The sequence below is a fragment of the Crocuta crocuta genome, unplaced genomic scaffold (assembly GCF_008692635.1).
Source record: "Crocuta crocuta isolate KB4526 unplaced genomic scaffold, BGI_CrCroc_1.0 scaffold866, whole genome shotgun sequence".
NCBI classification, from domain to species: Eukaryota; Metazoa; Chordata; class Mammalia; order Carnivora; family Hyaenidae; genus Crocuta; species Crocuta crocuta.
In genome coordinates, this window is record NW_027531900.1 from 556975 (window position 1) to 574835 (window position 17861).

The window sequence follows — 17861 nt, forward strand, 5'->3', positions numbered from 1 at the left end:
CCTTCTGCAGCTGTTATTAATTCAGAAGAGCTTGAGGTTTAAAAAGCAACTGGCACTTTCCATTTAAAACACTTCGGTATACATTTCTTCAGACACACAGTTTCACTGAAATTAGAAACTGTCTGTAAGCTTAAACCAGACCCAACCCAGCATCTGGTCAGAACAACTTGGTGTTTGGACGTGTTCTTGCTCTGTCGGCATCTTTCGCACACGGGTCTGGGAGCAGTGGCCTCACTCACTGGTGTTGGGGCTGGTCCTTGAGAAGCTGTAGCACATTTTTGTCCCTAGAAGACCTCCTTTCGTGGAGCTGACTTGGAACAGTCCTGTCCTCTGAAGGCCTGGTTTCTGCTGCCCACAGCACCAGCCCCGCCACCAAGTGTCCCGTGAGGCTCAGGGCAAGCCACAGTGGCTTGGTGTGGCACATGGCATGGCTCCCATCGGACCCCTCAGCGCTGGGAACACGGAGTGGCCAGGCACAGATTCTGAGGGAGAAAGACACAGAGCGCCGTGCTGTGCAGGAGCCACTGAACAGTGAGCTTGAGGATGGATGGAGTGGGAGCAGCCACCATGGCAGGGGCCTGTGTCCAATGGGCTTTTAGGGCCAAACATGAAAGTTCTAGGGCATGACAGCTGTTGTCAGGGCAAGTATCACCTTGCTGAGTCACAAGGGACACCTCAGAGCATGGCTGACTGGCCTTTTCAAGCCACCCAGGCCTTGAGAGAACAGGACAGATGGGGAGGCCGCCCCAAGCAGAGGGTCTAGGGAGGCAGCATAGCCAGAGCAGAGCCCTGGGGGACAAACTGCTGAAACTGGGATGAAGCTGTTCCCCAACCTGCTGACACTGAGGGGTTGACCCTGTGGGTCCATGGGGGCCCTGTAGCGATGGAAAGATCTAGAATAGGCGCAAGTGAGCATGAGGCAGGAGTGGGGTGGCTGTGATGCCACAGGCCAGGTCTGAGGATCCGGAGAGTGTCCCAGAGGACCAACCAAGAGGGTCCCTGACTGCACGCAGGACGGAAATCAAACTCGAGCCAGCAGGAGGCGAGAGCAGAGCAGATACGGTCCGAGCATCCGGGAGACACAAAAAGTAGAGGAAAGAGTCTCATCTTTGTTCAGGGTCTGGTGCACATGCCCCCTCGGGCAGCCAGGAACCGGTCAGAACAACAGTGAGGAACCTAGGGTCCTTGACATCAAAGCGTGCAGCGTGGCAGCCTGGGTCATGCATGTGATGGCTCCGTCTGCTCATTCTCACCTGGTCCTTCCTCAGACGTGCTCTGTTCCAGAGCTGCCATGGGCTCCTGTTCTGCACAGGGACTACATGACCGTCTGCAACCTGACGCATGTCTAAAGCAGGGCTGCACATTTTTGTGGACTCCTTTGGCCCCCAGGTCTCGGCCAGGGCACTGTGAGGTCACAGCTGGACTAGTAATGGTCCATCTGCAACTTTACAGACTTTCGCAAGGGCTCCTGTTCAATCACCTGACTTCTCTAACCGCTTGCTCTCCTGCAGGAGAAGTACCCAGAAGCTGTACGCCTCCCGGAGGGGGCCACCTCCAGCTGCATGGCAGTCCGGAGCCTCCACGAGCCAGGGTGAGTGCAGACACCCTAGGGCCCAGCTTCTCCAGCACTCAGCACCAGCAGGGGAGGCCAGAGGCGCTGGGTGGAGGGTGCTCTGTGTGCACGCGGGAAGCCCCCATACACGACGTGCCCTCACGGCCTGTGTAGGCGCGCCCGTAGAGGTTTTGTTGTCAAGCTCAAAATGGTGTCGTCATTATGTAGGCTTCTCCGACTTGCCTTTGCCACTCACTGTCCTTTCCAAAATTAGCTTCTGGTGATGCGCGTAGCTATTCATTCCTTTTTAGTGCTTCTGTCCCGTTAGGTGAACACTGTATTTCTGCTTTCCTCGGGTCGTGCACGTTTGGGTGATCCACCCTTTTCCACTCTGCCGGACACTCCTTCCGTGTCCCCAGACGCTCGAGTACACAGGCTTCTGTACCTGGAAGTGAAATGCCCGGGTCTTAGGGTAGAGTCGGCTTTCTGTCACTGCTGACACGTTTCAAAGTACTTCATCCATTGGCGTTCCGCACAGGTAGGTTTTAAGTTCCTGTTGGATGCCTACGTGTCCCTCACATGGTCACACCACCACGTCATGGGTACAAAACAGCATCTTGTTGGGTCTGGGCTCCTCTTCCTCTTCGTTAATGAGGTCAGACACGCTTCCCTGATCAGACCTGGTGTGTCTGGGCAGACGTGTCCAGGATCACATCTTAGGGGAGGGTGGCAGGCGCCGTATGCAGTTCACACTTCCCACCAGATTTCAGAAAACACTTGGTGACAGATTTTACCTCTTTCAGCTTTGAGCTCGTAATCGTTTGGAGGATACAAATAGATGAAGAAGGAAAGGTTTTGCCGAAGCTGGATCTTCTCACCAAAGTGCCGCAGCGAGGTAGGGGCCCGTGTGGTGTTCTGGTGACCTGCTGTGCCCAACAGACACCTACTTAGGTCCTCTGGCTTTGCATTGCAAGAATCAAAAGTTGGAAATCTCATCAATGCGCTTTTTGTGTCAGTTCAAAAAATATTTTCATCAGTAATCACTCAAGCACAGGCGAAGGGGGACTGTCACCCCAAGGCCCTCTATTCCGTCCCCGCCTGTGCTGTGCAGGTCGGTGCCTTATACACGGTCATGACCGTCATCGCCCCTTGCAGTGCCCCCAGTCGGGAAGGCGGGTACGTTGTAATGAAGCCACTCAGCCAGCCTGTTGTCTCCTCAGCCCTGGAGCTGGACAAGACCCGACTCCTAGAAACAGCTCCTCGCAGCTTCCGGGCCCTGCTGGGCGTGCTAGGCATCGAAGCCGCTCTAGAAAGTCTGATCAAGTCGCTCTGCGTGGAGGAAGACCACTAGTTCCTGGCAAACAGGTAGGTGTGTGATTTTATTCAAAACAGCCGGCTGCTGTTTCCCACTTAGAAGCCACGCCTTTAGGACACGCGGGCTGTGCAGTTACAGCACATCATATATCAGCCATCAGGATGGGGGAAATAAACACAGCTGTTTGAATACAAGATGCCAAACAGGCAGCACACACAGCGTACTAAGTTTTGAGTCAGTGCAGGAGTGAGTGTCCCTCTTTGAATTCAGAGAGCATCTGGTGCTGCCTCTCACCAAGTCCGAGGGTGGAGGCGTCCTGGCGGCCAGCCCAACCCCTGCCACCGGAGGGCCCCGCCTGACACTCAGGGCGAGGCACTGCCCCCCTCGCCTCCCCACCCGGAGAGCAGCACTAACACATACAAGCAGTCAGCTTCCAAAATGTAGTGATACAGCACCCTGTCCCTGCACACGGGGCTCCACCCAGGAGGACTCCGCACCCCGGGTCTCAGGGCTATGTACGGTGTTAGAAGCGCTGGACNGAGTGTCCATCTTTGAATTCAGAGAGCATCTGGTGCTGCCTCTCACCAAGTCCGAGGGTGGAGGCGTCCTGGAGGCCAGCCCAACCCCTGCCACCGGAGGGCCCCACCTGACACTCAGGGCGAGGCACTGCCCCCCTCGCCTCCCCACCCGGAGAGCAGCACTAACACATACAAGCAGTCAGCTTCCAAAATGTAGTGATACAGCACCCTGTCCCTGCACACGGGGCTCCACCCAGGAGGACTCCGCACCCCGGGTCTCAGGGCTATGTACGGTGTTAGAAGCGCTGGACACCCTGCTTAAAGGCACAGTCAGGGAAGGGGCCACAATGGAGGGTGAGGAGGACACCACCTGGCAAGGCCTCACCGGTCTCTTTCTCCACAGCAGATGCTGGCCCTTGGGGCCAGGATGGGCCCCGGAGGCTGCCCAGCCTACGCGCAGAGCCGGGGTCCTCTGCACACCGTGATGAGACCTCGGGCCAGACCACCACTACACAGATGCTTCCCTCCACACAACCCCTGCCCCCGCAACACGCTCACGAGAGCGAGACCCATGTTACTTGAGTGCCTTTTTGAGTGTGGAGGAAGTGTTTAGACAAAGCTGAGTAAATTCTAGAAGAGCTGGCTTGATTCAAACAACTGTAATTCTCAAGTTATCACAAAATTCCCCACAAAAGTTTACAGTCAGCAAAATATTCTTATTTTCCACATAGCATTTTCATACAATTCCATGGTTTTCGCTATTATAATCTTATGTTACATTAAGCCTTCATTAGTCCCTCAAAACAGTGATATAAATAACCGATCTGTACAACCTACCGGAGAATAAAAACTGAGGCCAAGATTCCTGACAGTTTTCATAGCAGCCGGGCACACCTGCAGGGGGCGACCCTGATAAGAACCTCTTGGTGCCAGCCAGGAGGGGCCCGTCCTGCGAGAGCAAGGGCCCCGAACACCCAGCACGTGTGGCACACGGCCACCTGGACACCCGCCCCGGGCAGCGGCTCTGCTCCCAGCACCACAGCAACATCTGCCCACGGGAAGGAATGCCTGGTGTCCCCTAAAGTTCAGATCAGATCATTGAGCTAAAAAGGAGGTCAGCGCTCGTTTGAGTGGTGTCCACCCCCTGACCTGAGTCCCGCGCTCCCTGCTGACCCTGTGCAGAGCGGTGTCCTCCACAGAGACCTCAAGTCCACACAGCCCAGGACCCACATCCGCGCCAGCCAACCCTCATTCTGTAGCAGAGAGCCCACGAAGCCTGTGCTACCTGGAAGCCCGCACAGAAGGGACCACAGAACTCAGCTGGGAAGGTTCCAGTAGTATCCATGTTTTCTTTCAAGTCCAAACTGTAAGACGTATGCGACATTTCAAGTTTTCTGTGTTAGAGTCTGGTGGTAGGAGATCCAAACCTTGGGTCTCGAGGCTCTAAAGAGAGAGATTAGACGCAAGCCCCGGGTGGAAGTTGGGAGGACACAGCACACACGTCCGACGCGCCTTCTCCTGGGCAGCGTGTGTGGTGATCGTGCCTTCCAGGTCACCCAAACGCAGTCCCCACCTGAACAGGGGTTAAAAAGCGAAAACATTCACAGCCAGAAGTCACCCAACACAACAGAAAGTAAAGTAGCTCTACCATTCGACCTTCACATTCTGTGTTCAAGTTTCAGGGACACCACAGCAGGAGGTTAGACCTTATGCAAAACTAACGTGCAGTCCTCACTCTCCTTGAACCTGGCGGACATCACAGCCGTGTCTTTGGCATGTACAGTCTTTGAATAGTAGTTAACAATCTTGCCGTCCAGTTTATACTGGTGCGGAATGCTCTCGTAGGGCTTGAGGTCGAGGTCCAGCACAGACACAGAGAAGGCAAACCTGGATCGCGACGAAGCAACGACAGGCCTCTGATCCGAGCTGGAAGTGAAAGAGCAGCTTCAAGACACACGAACCCTAAATCCGCACGCTGTTCACAGCGCACACCCGGCTGCGGGCGTCTCCCAGCACTCCGTCTATGCCCACAGACGGGTGTTCCCCAAACCCTGGTGGTGGAACCGAGAGCTGGAAAGGGAACGTTCCAAGGAGCGAGGGGTTACGAACCCAAAGGAAAGCAAAAAGGAGGCCTTGCCTTTCCTCAACCAGAGAAGATGCTGAGGGCTGACTTCCCTTCATACATCTCAGGTCATGAACTCTCAGTTCGTGGGTTTGAGCCCCGTGTCAGGCTGTGCACTGACAGTGTGGACCCTGCTTCAGAGTCTGTCTCCCTCTCTCTGCTCCCCGCCACTCGCACATGCTTTGTCTTAAATAAACTTAAAAAAACAAAAAACACTTTGAAGCTAATTCTGAACTTTGTACTAAGACTGCTGTATGTCCATCCCACTCAGCTTTCAGAGTGCTTGGTACCGTCTTGCCTCCAAATGACTGGTTAAATGTATCCTATGAGTCAGTTTAGCCCGATAACGCTACTCAGGAGTCCTAGTTCCCCAACCCTTAACTACTCTCCTAGACTTAGAAGTCGTCACAAACACCACACCTTTCACGAAGTCCTGGCCAGGGGAAAGCTGATGAACACACTCCCGATCTGATGAAACTAATCAAGGCCAAGACTCGATTCCTGTCCCAAAATACTCTTTCAGAGAAAACGACTCTCTGGCTCATATGCCGGGGTCTCAGCTACCCGCTCCCACTGGGCAGTCAAGGTCTTGCTTCCGAGGTCCGAGTTCTAGGCAGCAGGGCTGCGACAGCACATCTCCAGCCTCCAGCAGGTCGCTCACAGCCAAAACGGCACCCGACAGACAAGGTGACGCGCACGGCCAGAGGCAGCTCCTGCACCAAGCCTGACTGTGTGTCTGCCGCACGCTCCCATGAGCCCCGGGTGCAGCCCCAAAACCAAAAGGCTTCTGCGCCGCACCACAGGGCTCCCGGGAAAGTGTGCCACGCCCCAGCTGTGTCCATCAGGCAGCTGGCGGAGCGCACCAGGGCCCAGGCCGGGCGGCCCACCCGCCCTGCACATTCCGGAAGAGCAGTGAGTGACATCCACACGGTTCTGTCCTCTAACGACACCAACTTAATCCAGTGAATGGGCACTGCGGTCCCTTCCTCCAGGGGCCACGGGGGTCCTCTACCAAACAGAACAGCCTTGTTGTTTTTCAGTTATGCCTAAAACGTCCCTCCATGTTTCCGATCAGTTCTGTGCCTGCCAAGGAGCAGCAGCAGCCCTGGGAACGTTTAGTTCAACAGTGCCAAAAAAATGAGTGGCTGGCAGCCAACGATAAGGTCATCTTGACCCAGGAACACATTCCACAAACGCAGTGTCCACGTGGAGTTTGGCGTCTGAGGATCAATGCTGAAGATGCCGTCTAATTAGCAAGAGAAGATTATGAGGTTCATCCTGAATTCCTAAAAAAAAGGCAGGGGAGTGTGCCAGACACTCATGTCCAGGGACATGCTGTCTTACAAGCCTGCAAAGGGCCAGCACATGAAGACCTGGTTGGGGTGGAGGAACGAGACCCGGGGGGACCTGTGGCTTCTCAGGTCTCCAGGCCTTGGTGGGCTTTTAAGAGAAAGGAATGTGTACCACAGGATCCAAGCTGCTTCTAAATCCTTGGAGTATTTTCTTGGAACATCACAGTGATCTTTAATAAGACAGTTTTTAAGTTTCTCTCCCTAAGTGTCATTCCAGCTGGGCCCCAAGCTTACAGAGCACAGGCAGGAGTCCGCAAGCCGCGGTAAGTTACTAAGGTGTCGACTAGGCCTCAGAGAGGAGTGTGTCCGCAAACGTGGCCCTGCCAGGACCCTCTAACTGCAGGACACCACACACACGGGACACGCAGCGGGCAGCTCACCTGGCATCCTGCAGACAGGGGGAGAGCGCGATCATGACAGAGCAGTCCTTCGCGGTCATGGCCACCCGGTACTGCTGCACCTGCGGGGACGGAGAGGTCAGCTCCAGGCCCGCGGGGATCCTCAGCCCGCCCTGCCTGCCCCCACCTCTCTGCAGGCGGTACGTGGACCCCACCTTGGCAGCACGAGTGTTGGCCACACTGATGGTGCTGAGTGAGCACCACTTCGCAGACGTCCGCTGTGAATGACGCTATGTATGGATAGAGGGCTGCTGGCTGTGTGAGCGAACCCACAGCAGGCATGCCAGTGTCCCAGCTTGTGGACGAGGAAACTGCCCCACAACGGCATCGTGGCTCTAAACATCGGGTTTGCACACGTGCCCCCAGCCGCCCGCAGTCACGTCCACCTGGGCCACCAGCTTAACACAGTGTGCTCTGCGGGACCCAAGTCATGAGGTCCTGTGTGGCCAAGTGCATGTCAGACACACAGGGAGGCTCTGAAAAGAGCCTGTGTAGAATCTGGGCATTCGCCCCCTTTCTTCTTTGAAGTCTCACAGTATCATGTGAATTTCTTAGATTGAGTAGCTCTCACTTTTGCAAAAGTAAACTAGTTACAAAAAAGGAAGTGGTCCTTACAGGTTGTCACTGACCTCAACATCATGCACTGACAGAGGACAGGCTGGCCTCCCCTGTAGCCCTTCCCTCCACTACAAGGAAAACATCGGTTCCCAGCACACTTCAGGCCTGCTGGTAGCTCTTTCTAGGCTTGCAAAACCTCTTCTACACTCAGCTCAGTCGGCTAAGAAATCAGACATTTCACAAAATACACAAAAAATTCAATCCAAAAGAATTAAAGGGATAAACATTTTTTTAAATGTATAAAATATCTGTGTCCTCATCACAAGACAGGCCAGAAGATTGATAGATTTGAATACCCAAAGATGAAACGCGTCCACAGGACACTGTCCTAACACCGATGTGAAAGAGACCAGCTGCAATTGCAGATGATCAGCACCAAAGCCTAAAGTGCTAGATCCATACGGAAAAGGAAACTTCCCAAAGATATGGACCCTAAACAGAGGAAAGAAAGAAAAGAGCCAATAAATACATGAAAAGATGCTCAATCTCACTACTAATCTAGGAAATGCAAATTATAACAAACATTCTTTACACGTCAGATGTACAAAACACATATAATCAGACATAAAATGGAAGAGCCAGACTCTACTTCGAGTAATGCCAGACTGCGGCACCAGGACCAGCCCGCCTGCGGAGGTCAGCCAGAGGAAACTGGACAAAACAGTGAAAATGTCTGCTGACATGCAGCGTGAACAGAAGCGGGGAGAGTGGCTGAACCAGGGAGAGACAGACATTTGGGTCCTTTTCGCCCTGAGACCGGGTGGACCGTTCTGGAGGGCTAGCCAAGAGGTGCTTTCACCAACCTGCAGGGCTCTGAGGACAGGAACCATAACGAACCCTCTCTTCAGCTAGCACTCAGAGCCATACCTTGGGAGCCACAGGTTGGCAGCCTTCCAGGAGCTGCAGCCCTGCTTCAAAGAGCTCGGTCAACAAAACTAGGGTCAGAGGACCCCAACTTGCTAAGGCTTCCCTGGCCCCCAGCAGAAGCAAACCCAAGATCCTTCCTGGAAGAGAACACTATCATAGACTTTGCATTATTTCTAAATCATTGTCAAATACGGTTACTGACACACAAGTTAAAATATCTAGAAACAACTCAAGATGACCTGAGTGAAAACTTGGCAAAAGAAAAAAAAAAAAAAAAACCTACACAGGGGCGCCTGGGTGGCTCAGTCAGTTAAGTGTCCAACTTTGGCTCAGGTCATGATCTCATGGTTTGTGGGTTCGAGCCCCGCGTCGGGCTCTGTGCTGACTGCCAGCTCAGAGCCTGGAGCCTGCTTCAGATTCTGTGTCTCCCTCTCTCTCTGACCCTCCCCTGTTCACACTGTCTCTCTCTTAGAAATAAATAAAAAAGCAAGAAAAAAAATAAAATTAAATTTTAAAAAACCCAGGCCAGCAGAGTCCCAACACGGACTCCCAACTACTGGCAGTATCAGACAGACCTGCTGCTCTGCTTGAAGAATAAAAGACACAGTCAAGAACTTGAGAGCTGGAGACTACAAAAGTAATCCATATGTAAATTCCAGAACTGAAAAAATATAAGACTCAATATTAAGAATTCAACGGATAATTTTAACAGATTAGAAAACAGGAGATTTGCTAAACTATAAGATCCCCCCAAAATATCTAGAATGAAGCATGGAAAGTGAAACAGCTGGAAAATAACAAAGAAATGGGCACAAATCAAATTTGAAGACTTTGATTCCAAATATTTTCTAAAACTGAGCAAAGACCTCAAGCCGCAGACTCAAGAATGACTCCCAAAAAATCGAAATCAGTTACACACATCACCAAACACTAAGAATGAGTCACCAGCAGACCAACATAAAGGAAACATTAAAGGGTGTTCTTCAGACAACAACAAAATCCTTCCTGACAAAAGCTCACAGGGATGTAGGGCAGAGTGCAGAACAAGAGAAACATCTGTGGGTAAAGGGACACTAACTGTATAAAACGGTAATAATGTCTCCTGGAGTTTAAAACAACAGAATACAAAACAGTAGTATGTAAGTCAGAAAGAGAGGAAAATGTACTCTTAAGAATTTTGTGCTGCATGTACCCCAATGTTCACAGCAGCACTCTCCACAATAGCTAAAACATGGAAAGAGCCTAAGTGTCCATCAACAGATGAATGGATCAAGAAGATGTGGTTTATCTATACCATGGAATACTACACGGCAATGAGAAAGAATGAAATCTGGCCANTTCATAAGTCAACTGTTTGCTGCAAAGGTTAGCATAGCCACTAAGAGAAAAGCAAAAGACTCTATAACTTTTAACAGAGTGAGGAAATTGAATGATAAAAAAAATAAAGAAATAAAATAACCCAAAAGATTCTGAGAGAAGAGAAAAAGAAATCTAAGACAGGTAGTTAAAAATTAAAAGTTTTAAACCCAAGTGTAAGTCCACAAAATGTCTTAGTAAGGATAGAAAATCAAACCACATGTTAAATACAAAGACATAAAATAAATAACAGAAAAATCCATAGTTATTATGTAAAATTTCAAAACATCCTTCTTATGGAAGAAGCAGATCATAAAGTAAGGTTATGGAATATCTGGACGACATGATTAATCTGACCTAATAGGAAGATATAAAACACTGAAACCAGCAATTTGAGAAGGCACTATTTCTTCAAACATACACAAAACCATTTTTCAAATAAATTAATCTATAAAATAGCAAATCACAATACACTTCAAAGGATCAAAAGCCAATCTCAACAAATTTCAAAGAACCATATATACGATGTTCTCTGACCCTAACGCAATGTTGATAGGATTCAGTACAAAAAAGATAATGAGAATCTCCATGTGTTTGGTAATTAATTCCCTTCTAAATACTTTTATGGGTCAAAGGAGAAATCTTAATAGTAATCAGCATATATTTTAATTGAATGGTATGGAAAATACAGCTTGTGGAATGTAGCTAAAGCCATGATGGGGCACCTGGGTGGCTCAGTCGGTTGAGCATCCGACTTCGGCTCAGGTCATGATCTCACGGTTTGTGGGTTCGAGCCCTGTGTCAGGCTCTGTGCTGACAGCTCAGAGCCTGGCGCCGCTTCAGATTCTGTGTCTCCCTCTCTCTCTGACCCTCCCTTGCTCATGCTGTGTCTCTGTCTGTCTGTCTCTCTCTCTCTCAGAAATTCTACATTAAAAATTTTTTTAAAAAGCCATGTTTACAAGAGAATATATTGTTAAATAAATATTTTAGGAAAAAAGTCTAAAACTTAAGTAAGCATTCATGTCAGAAGTTATAGAAAGGACAAATTATCCAAAGAAAGAAGAAAGAAAGTTAAACCGGAAATTATTGAAATAAGAAAAAAATCATGCAGGACACTAAGGGATCATAAGTTAATTTTTATAAAACAAAAATAACACTCTTCATGGGATAGACTAAAATAAAAAACAGACAATACACATCAGGAATAAAAGGGCATTCTTTAAAAGATTAAAGAATATTATAAAAAGCTTGAAATTTTCCCATCTTTTCAAAAAGCTTATTTACTTATTTCAAGAGAGAGAGAATGCACACAAGCATGGGAGGGACAGGAGAAGGAGAGAGAATCCCAAGCAGACTCCACACTGTCAAAGTGAAGCTGGACATGGGCCTCAAAGTCACAAACCGTCAGATCATGGCCTGAGCCAAAAACCAAGAGTCCTATGCTTAAGCAACTGAGCCACCCAGATGCCCCCAAAACTTGAAAAGTTTATATGAAACAAATTTCTAGAAAAATATAAGTTACCAAAACTGACAAAAGAAGATGATAATCTGAAATCGAGATCCTAATTTAAAATTTATCTGCAAAGATAATTATGGGCTCAGTCTTACTTCACCTCTTCCAGAGAACCAGAAAATGAACAAACATTCTTCAAATGTTTTACAAAGCAGGGAAACCCTAGATACCAAGACCTAACAAAGACATTAAAAATTTTCACTAAAAAACCCTAAACAAAATATTAGCAAACCAGGTATCATATAAAAATAAATCCCCGTAAATTACACAGTTAACCACATTAACAAAAAATAGGAGAAAAGTCCTATAATGATCTCAATAGAAACAGAAAAAAACACTGGTAAGATTCAACATCCACTCCTGATAAAAACTTTTTTAATGCTTATTATTTTTGAGAGAGAGTTAACAGAGCAATGGAGGGAAATCGTGAGATCGTGACCTGAGCGGAAGTCAGATACTTAATTGACACACCCAGGCGCCACTCCTGATGAAAACTTTTAACAAATTAGGAATAGAATGGAACTGAATTTGCAAAGTTATTTATTTAAAAGATAAATAAAGCCTCCCAACAACCTACAACAAACAACTTACTTAAAGGTAAAATGATTTCTTTTTGAGACTAGGAATGAGACTAGACTTCCCATGGTCACAAATTAACTATAGTCAGGCAAGACAGAACAAGTAAAAGGCAAAAGATTGGGAAGCAAAAAAATCAAATTCATAGACCATATGATTACATAAAAAATGAAAATCCAAAAGCTGTAAGTAAACAGAATCAGTGAGTTTAGCAAGGTTGACAGATGAAAGGTCAAATAGAAAAACCAATTGCAGTCCCATCTATCCACAACAATTTAAGTTGAAATATTTTATAAGACATCATTTATATATAAAACCATCAAATATCTGGTAATTGAGGCACCTGGGTGGCTCAGTCAGTTAAGAGTCCGACTTTGGCTCCGGTCATCATTTTGCGGTCCATAAGTTCGAGCCCCCATGTCAGCCTCTGACAGCTCAGAGTCTGGAGCCTGCTTCAGACTCTGTGTCTCCCTCTCTCTCTCTCTCTGCCCCTCCCCCATTCATGCTCTTTCTCTCTCTCAAAAACACAAACATTAAAAAAATTTTAATAAAATAATAAAACCATCAAATATCTGAGAATAAATCTAATAAAATATAAGACCTCTCTGAAGAAAATCCTAAAATGTTTTTATAATCCTAAAATGATTTTTTTAATGTTTTAATTATTTCTGAGAGAGAGACAGAGCCTGAGCAGGGGAGGGTCAGAGAGAGAGGGAGACCCAGAATCCGAAGCAGCTGCAGGCTCTGAGCAAGCTGTCAGCACAGAGCCCAACGTGGGGCTCGAATCCACAAACCGTGAGATCATGACCTGAGCCAAAGTCGGACGCCTAATCAACTGAGCCACCCAGTCGCCCCTATTTTTATCAGATTTTAAAGAACACCTTAAAAAAAAATAGAAAATGCCCATTTTGGAAGACTCACTGTCCTACACAAGTCAATTCTTATCATTTTACCAAACTAATCAAAACCCCAACATCTTTGTTGTTGTTTTATGGAACTGAATGAGTTGATTCAAGATTCATATACGCAAGCAAAGGTCAAGAAGAGCCAAGGCATTTATTGAAGGAAAAGACATTCTTGAAGGTAGAAGGATTTGCTCTACTGGGTATCAAAACTTGTTTTGACTCTCTAGTAATGAAGATAATCCCTGTGGTTCTGGGACACTTCCATGTGAAAATAAAACTACCTCATGCCATACCCACCAAATGTGATAGGCAGAACAATAAAGTTTATAAAATGCCTGTAGGACCCAAAAGTAGAGAAAGGATAAAAACTTTTTAAAAAGGAAAAAGATGTAAATTAAACTACCTTAAAAAATAATGAACTTGTCTTAAAAGTACTCCGTTTAGAGAGTAAAGTATCAAGATACAGAATGGAAGAAATCAATAGCCCATCTGTCTCACAAGGGCTTCTATCGAGATTACAGATTAAAGAACTCCTTCAAATCAGTAAGAAAAAGACGGACAATGTTATAAAAACTGGGCAAGAGACTTCACAAAAAAAAACCAAAAACAAAACACAAGTGGCCATAAACATGTTAAAAAGTGCTTACTCTCATTACGAAAGTAAGCCACCACTACAGTCACCAGAATGGCTAATATTAAAAAGACCCACAACCAAGTGGCAGGGAGGATGATGAGCAATGGGAACTACTCTGGGCCAGTTGTAGGGAATGGAAATAAATACCTGTTTTGCAGGATCTCCTAAAGCTAATACATTAGCTCATCTCCCTGGCCCAGAAATTCCACTTCTGGGAATATATCCAAGGAAATGTGTGGCATGTACACCGAGGGATCTGAGTAAGAATGTTTACAATGGCTTTATTTGTAACAGCCAAAAACAAGGAACAAGCCAAATGTCCATCAGCAAAACAGATAAACTGTGATGCATCTATTCAGTGGACTGCTATAAAGCAATTCAGTTATGGAAATGCAAGTAACAATGAGAATGAATCTTAAAAACGGTATATAAGGTTTTTAAAAAAAGATGGAATACCATATATAAAGTTCAAAAGTGAACCAAACTAAACTATAGGGATATCAGTCAATATAATAGTTAATTCTAAGGAGAAAAAGAGAAATAACTGGCAGGAGACCAACAGGGATTCTGCTTGGCCCCAGGGTTCTACATCCAGACCTAACTGGTAATTCCATGAGAGTTTGCCTTGTGACAAATCGTTAGGCTCTACGATTTTTTCTCTGTACTTTTCTGTATGTGCTATATTTCTCAATACAAATGGTTGAGGATAAGAGCTTATAAAATTCTAGGGGCACCTGGGTGGTTCAGTCAGTTAAGCATCTGACTCCTGATTTCGGCTCAGGTCATGATGTCACAGTTCATTGAGTTTGAGACCTTCATTAGGCTCTGCACTGTCAGTGCAGAAAATCACTTGGGATTTTCTCTCCCTCTCTCCCTTCCCCTCCCCAACTTGTGTTCGTGTTCTCTCTTTCAAAATAAACTTCAAAAATAAAATTCTAAATACTGGTAACATACAGTGTTTGGGGGAGACATGGAGGAAAAGGGCCCCCAACTGTTGCAAAGAGGAACATAAATTGACAAAATCTTTTTGGCAAGACAGTACTGACAAGCTCAATCAAAAATCAGTCTAGCAATTTTACTCCCAATAACCTGTCTTACAGATTATCAAAAATGGGAATGTCAACATTATTTTTTTAAAACAGCAACAAATTAAAACCAAATGAATGACAATGATTTGGCCATACTAAAGCAACTGACACTCTCAGGGAGTATGGAGGACTTCCAAGGGCCCTCTTACAAAACAACTAAATCCTCGTGAACATACCTTTCAGTGCACTGCTGGGCTTGCAGAAGGTAAAGGAAATCCCTAACTCAATCCTCTCTTCTCACCACTCAACCCCAGAAGAGCCAAAACTACAGTTTTGAGCAAGGAGCAAATAGGAAGGCTGAGCTGCCCTGCAGGCAGATGTCAATGAAAGTACTGTTTCTAGGAATAAGCCACAAAGTACAGAGTCCAAACTGAGTTTTCTCCCTCAAGCCAAGAATCTGTATCTTCTTGGGAGGAAAGCATCCCCTGTTTGGGTCCAGGATTCCCACAGATTAAGATACACACGAACCCCCAATCACAGACCGTTAAAAACCCAAGCAGACAACAAAGCATGGATAAATCAGCCAAAATAATAACAAGAGAGTTTTTACCTCTAAGGTTTTATTATGTATCTGATATCAGATACAGAATATAATATAAAATAACTATTCGTAAGTTGTTTGAAGAACCAAAAGATGGGACTTAAAAATGGGCAAGCAATAAGGAACTATCAAAATTACCAAGCAGATGTATACATGGACCAAACAGAACTTTGAGAATTAAAAATATAACTACTGAAACAGAAAACTCATAAAACAAATAAACTAGCAGATTACATGCAGGTGAAGAAAGAATCCATGAATGAGAAGGCAAAAACTGAAGAAATACCTAGAACATAGTACAAAAAGACAAATGAAAAATAGGAAAGCACAGTTATGACACGTGGAAGATATAAAAATGAGGTTTGACCTGTATCTAATTAGAGTCCCAGAAAAAGAGAATAGGATAATGGAGAGCAGAAAATATGTTTAGAGAAAATGGCTGAGATTTTTCTAGAATAGAAGATATAAATCCACAAACAGAAGAAACACAACATACATAGATGAGGATGGATAAATATAAAGAACGTCACACCTAATCACAGTGTACTAAAATGTCACATAACAAGAGAGACAGACAGCTCTTAAAAGCAGACATAGAAGAAAAGCCCCCTCCTGAGAAAAGGCAGGCTGACAGGAGACCTCACAGCAGCCACACACACAGATGATGTTACGCAGAATGGTTTAATGCCAGGAGAAAAAGTCAACCCCTTCTTCATACTTAGAAAAAATTACCCTTCAACACTATGGAGAAATATAAACATCCAAATAAGCAGGATGTAGAATTTTCCAAAAGTCTTTTACTAAGTTTTTATTTATTTATTTAGAGAGAGTGAGTAGGGGAGGAACAGAGAGGGAGAATCTCAAGCAGGCTCTGTGCAGTCACTGCTGTAACTTCTAAAGGGTTTACTTGAGTGGAACCTGAGTGGTGGTTCAGTTGGTTGTCTGACCCTTGATTTCAGCTCAGGTCATCATCTAACAGTTCATGGGATCGAGCCCCATGTCAGGCTAGGAGCTGGCAACATGGAGCCTGGTTGGGATTCTCAATCTCCCTCTCTCTCTCTTCCCCTCCTTCTCCCTCCCTCTCTCAAAATAAATACATTAAAAAACATAATAATAAAATAAAGCATTTATTTGAAAAAGAGGAAGAAAACTATAAACAGTTGTAGGCCCGTATATTAAACTTTGCTGAAACGGACAAACTCCTAAAATGACACAAACTATCACAACCGACTCAAAGAAACATAGAATATCATCAGACCTACAAAAAAGACTGAACTGGGCATCAAAACACTAATTACAAACAAAAGTGCAGGCCCAGGTGTCTTCACTATTGAATTCTATCAAATACTTACTTAAAAAATAATTAACATCAATCCTTCTAAAACCCCTCCAAAAAGTAAGAAGCTGGAATTCTTCCCAACTGACTTGACGAGGCCAGCATTACCTGATACCAAAACCAAAACAGACATCATAAGAAATACAAATTCTGCAGTCTCTTATGAATCTCTCTTATCAATATGGATACTATAATCTTCAACAATTTAAGCAAATTGAATCCAGCAACATATACAAAGGATCATATGCCATGACCAGTGTGATTTATCCCAGGAATGTGAGGTTGGTTTTAATATCCAAAAGCAAATTAATGTAACATACCTTATCTACAGATTTTTTAAAAACCATGATAACCTCAATTGCTACAGAAAAGACCTTTGATAAACTCCAACATCCTTTCTTGATAAAAACACTCAACAAATTAGGAAAAGAAGGGACCTTCTTCAATCTGATTAAAAGATTATCTATGAAAAGCCCATAGCTAACGTCTTACACAATAATTAAAGACTGAACGCTGTCCCATCAAGACCAGGAACAAATCAGGGATGTCTCTTCTTGCAACATCTGTCCTACACCGTACTAAAGATTCTAGCTAGGGCAGCTATGCAAAAAAAGACACAAAAGGCATCCAAGTTGGAAAGAAAGAAGCAAAATTCTCTATTCAAAGAGAATGTTGGGACCCCTGGGTGGCTCAGTCAGCTAAGCATCCGACTTCAGCTCAGGTCATGATCTCACAGTTCATGGGTTCGAGCCCCGCGTCGGGCTCGGTGCTGACAGCTCAGAGCCTGGAACCTGCTTCTGATTCTGTGTCTCCCTCTCTGACCCTCCCCTGCTCACGCTGCCTCTCTCTCTCTCTCTCTCTCAGAAATAAATAAAACATAATTAAAGAAAAAAGATAATCTTACATAGAAAGAATTCTAATCTACAAATCTATTAGAACAAAGGAATTACAGCGAGGCTGCAAGCTACAAGATCTACAAAAACAAATTGCTATTCTATACACTTGTAACAATCAGAAAACAGAACAAAAAAGCCATCGACAGCATCAAAGAAAAATAAAACTTTCAGGAATAACTTAAAGTACAAAATGCATGTTCTGAAAACTACAAAGATCTAAATAAACTGAAAAGCACCCCATGTTAACAAACTATAAGACTTACTACTGTAAAGA

At 45.6% G+C, this 17861-nt stretch overlaps 2 protein-coding genes across 3 annotated transcripts in view; one reads left to right on the forward strand and one right to left on the reverse strand.

Moving 5' to 3' along the window:
- The window catches only part of CENPP (centromere protein P), a 222571-nt gene extending 216849 nt beyond the window's left edge, over positions 1-5722 (forward strand). Inside the window, exons 5-8 of one of the 2 annotated variants that reach the window (XM_077773966.1) lie at positions 1512-1591; positions 2356-2447; positions 2773-2917; positions 3789-5722. In XM_077773966.1, the coding sequence (XP_077630092.1) occupies positions 1512-1591; positions 2356-2447; positions 2773-2903 (303 nt within the window). In that variant the 3' untranslated portion in view covers positions 2904-2917; positions 3789-5722. The remainder of the gene's footprint in view (positions 1-1511; positions 1592-2355; positions 2448-2772; positions 2918-3788) is intronic. The other variant, XM_077773967.1, reaches the window with a different exon arrangement.
- The window catches only part of IPPK (inositol-pentakisphosphate 2-kinase), a 48293-nt gene continuing 34461 nt past the window's right edge, over positions 4030-17861 (reverse strand). Inside the window, exons 12-13 of the mRNA XM_077773968.1 lie at positions 7240-7319; positions 4030-5311 (exon numbers count right to left, since the gene is read on the reverse strand). Of these exons, the coding sequence (XP_077630094.1) occupies positions 5086-5311; positions 7240-7319 (306 nt within the window). The 3' untranslated portion in view covers positions 4030-5085. The remainder of the gene's footprint in view (positions 5312-7239; positions 7320-17861) is intronic.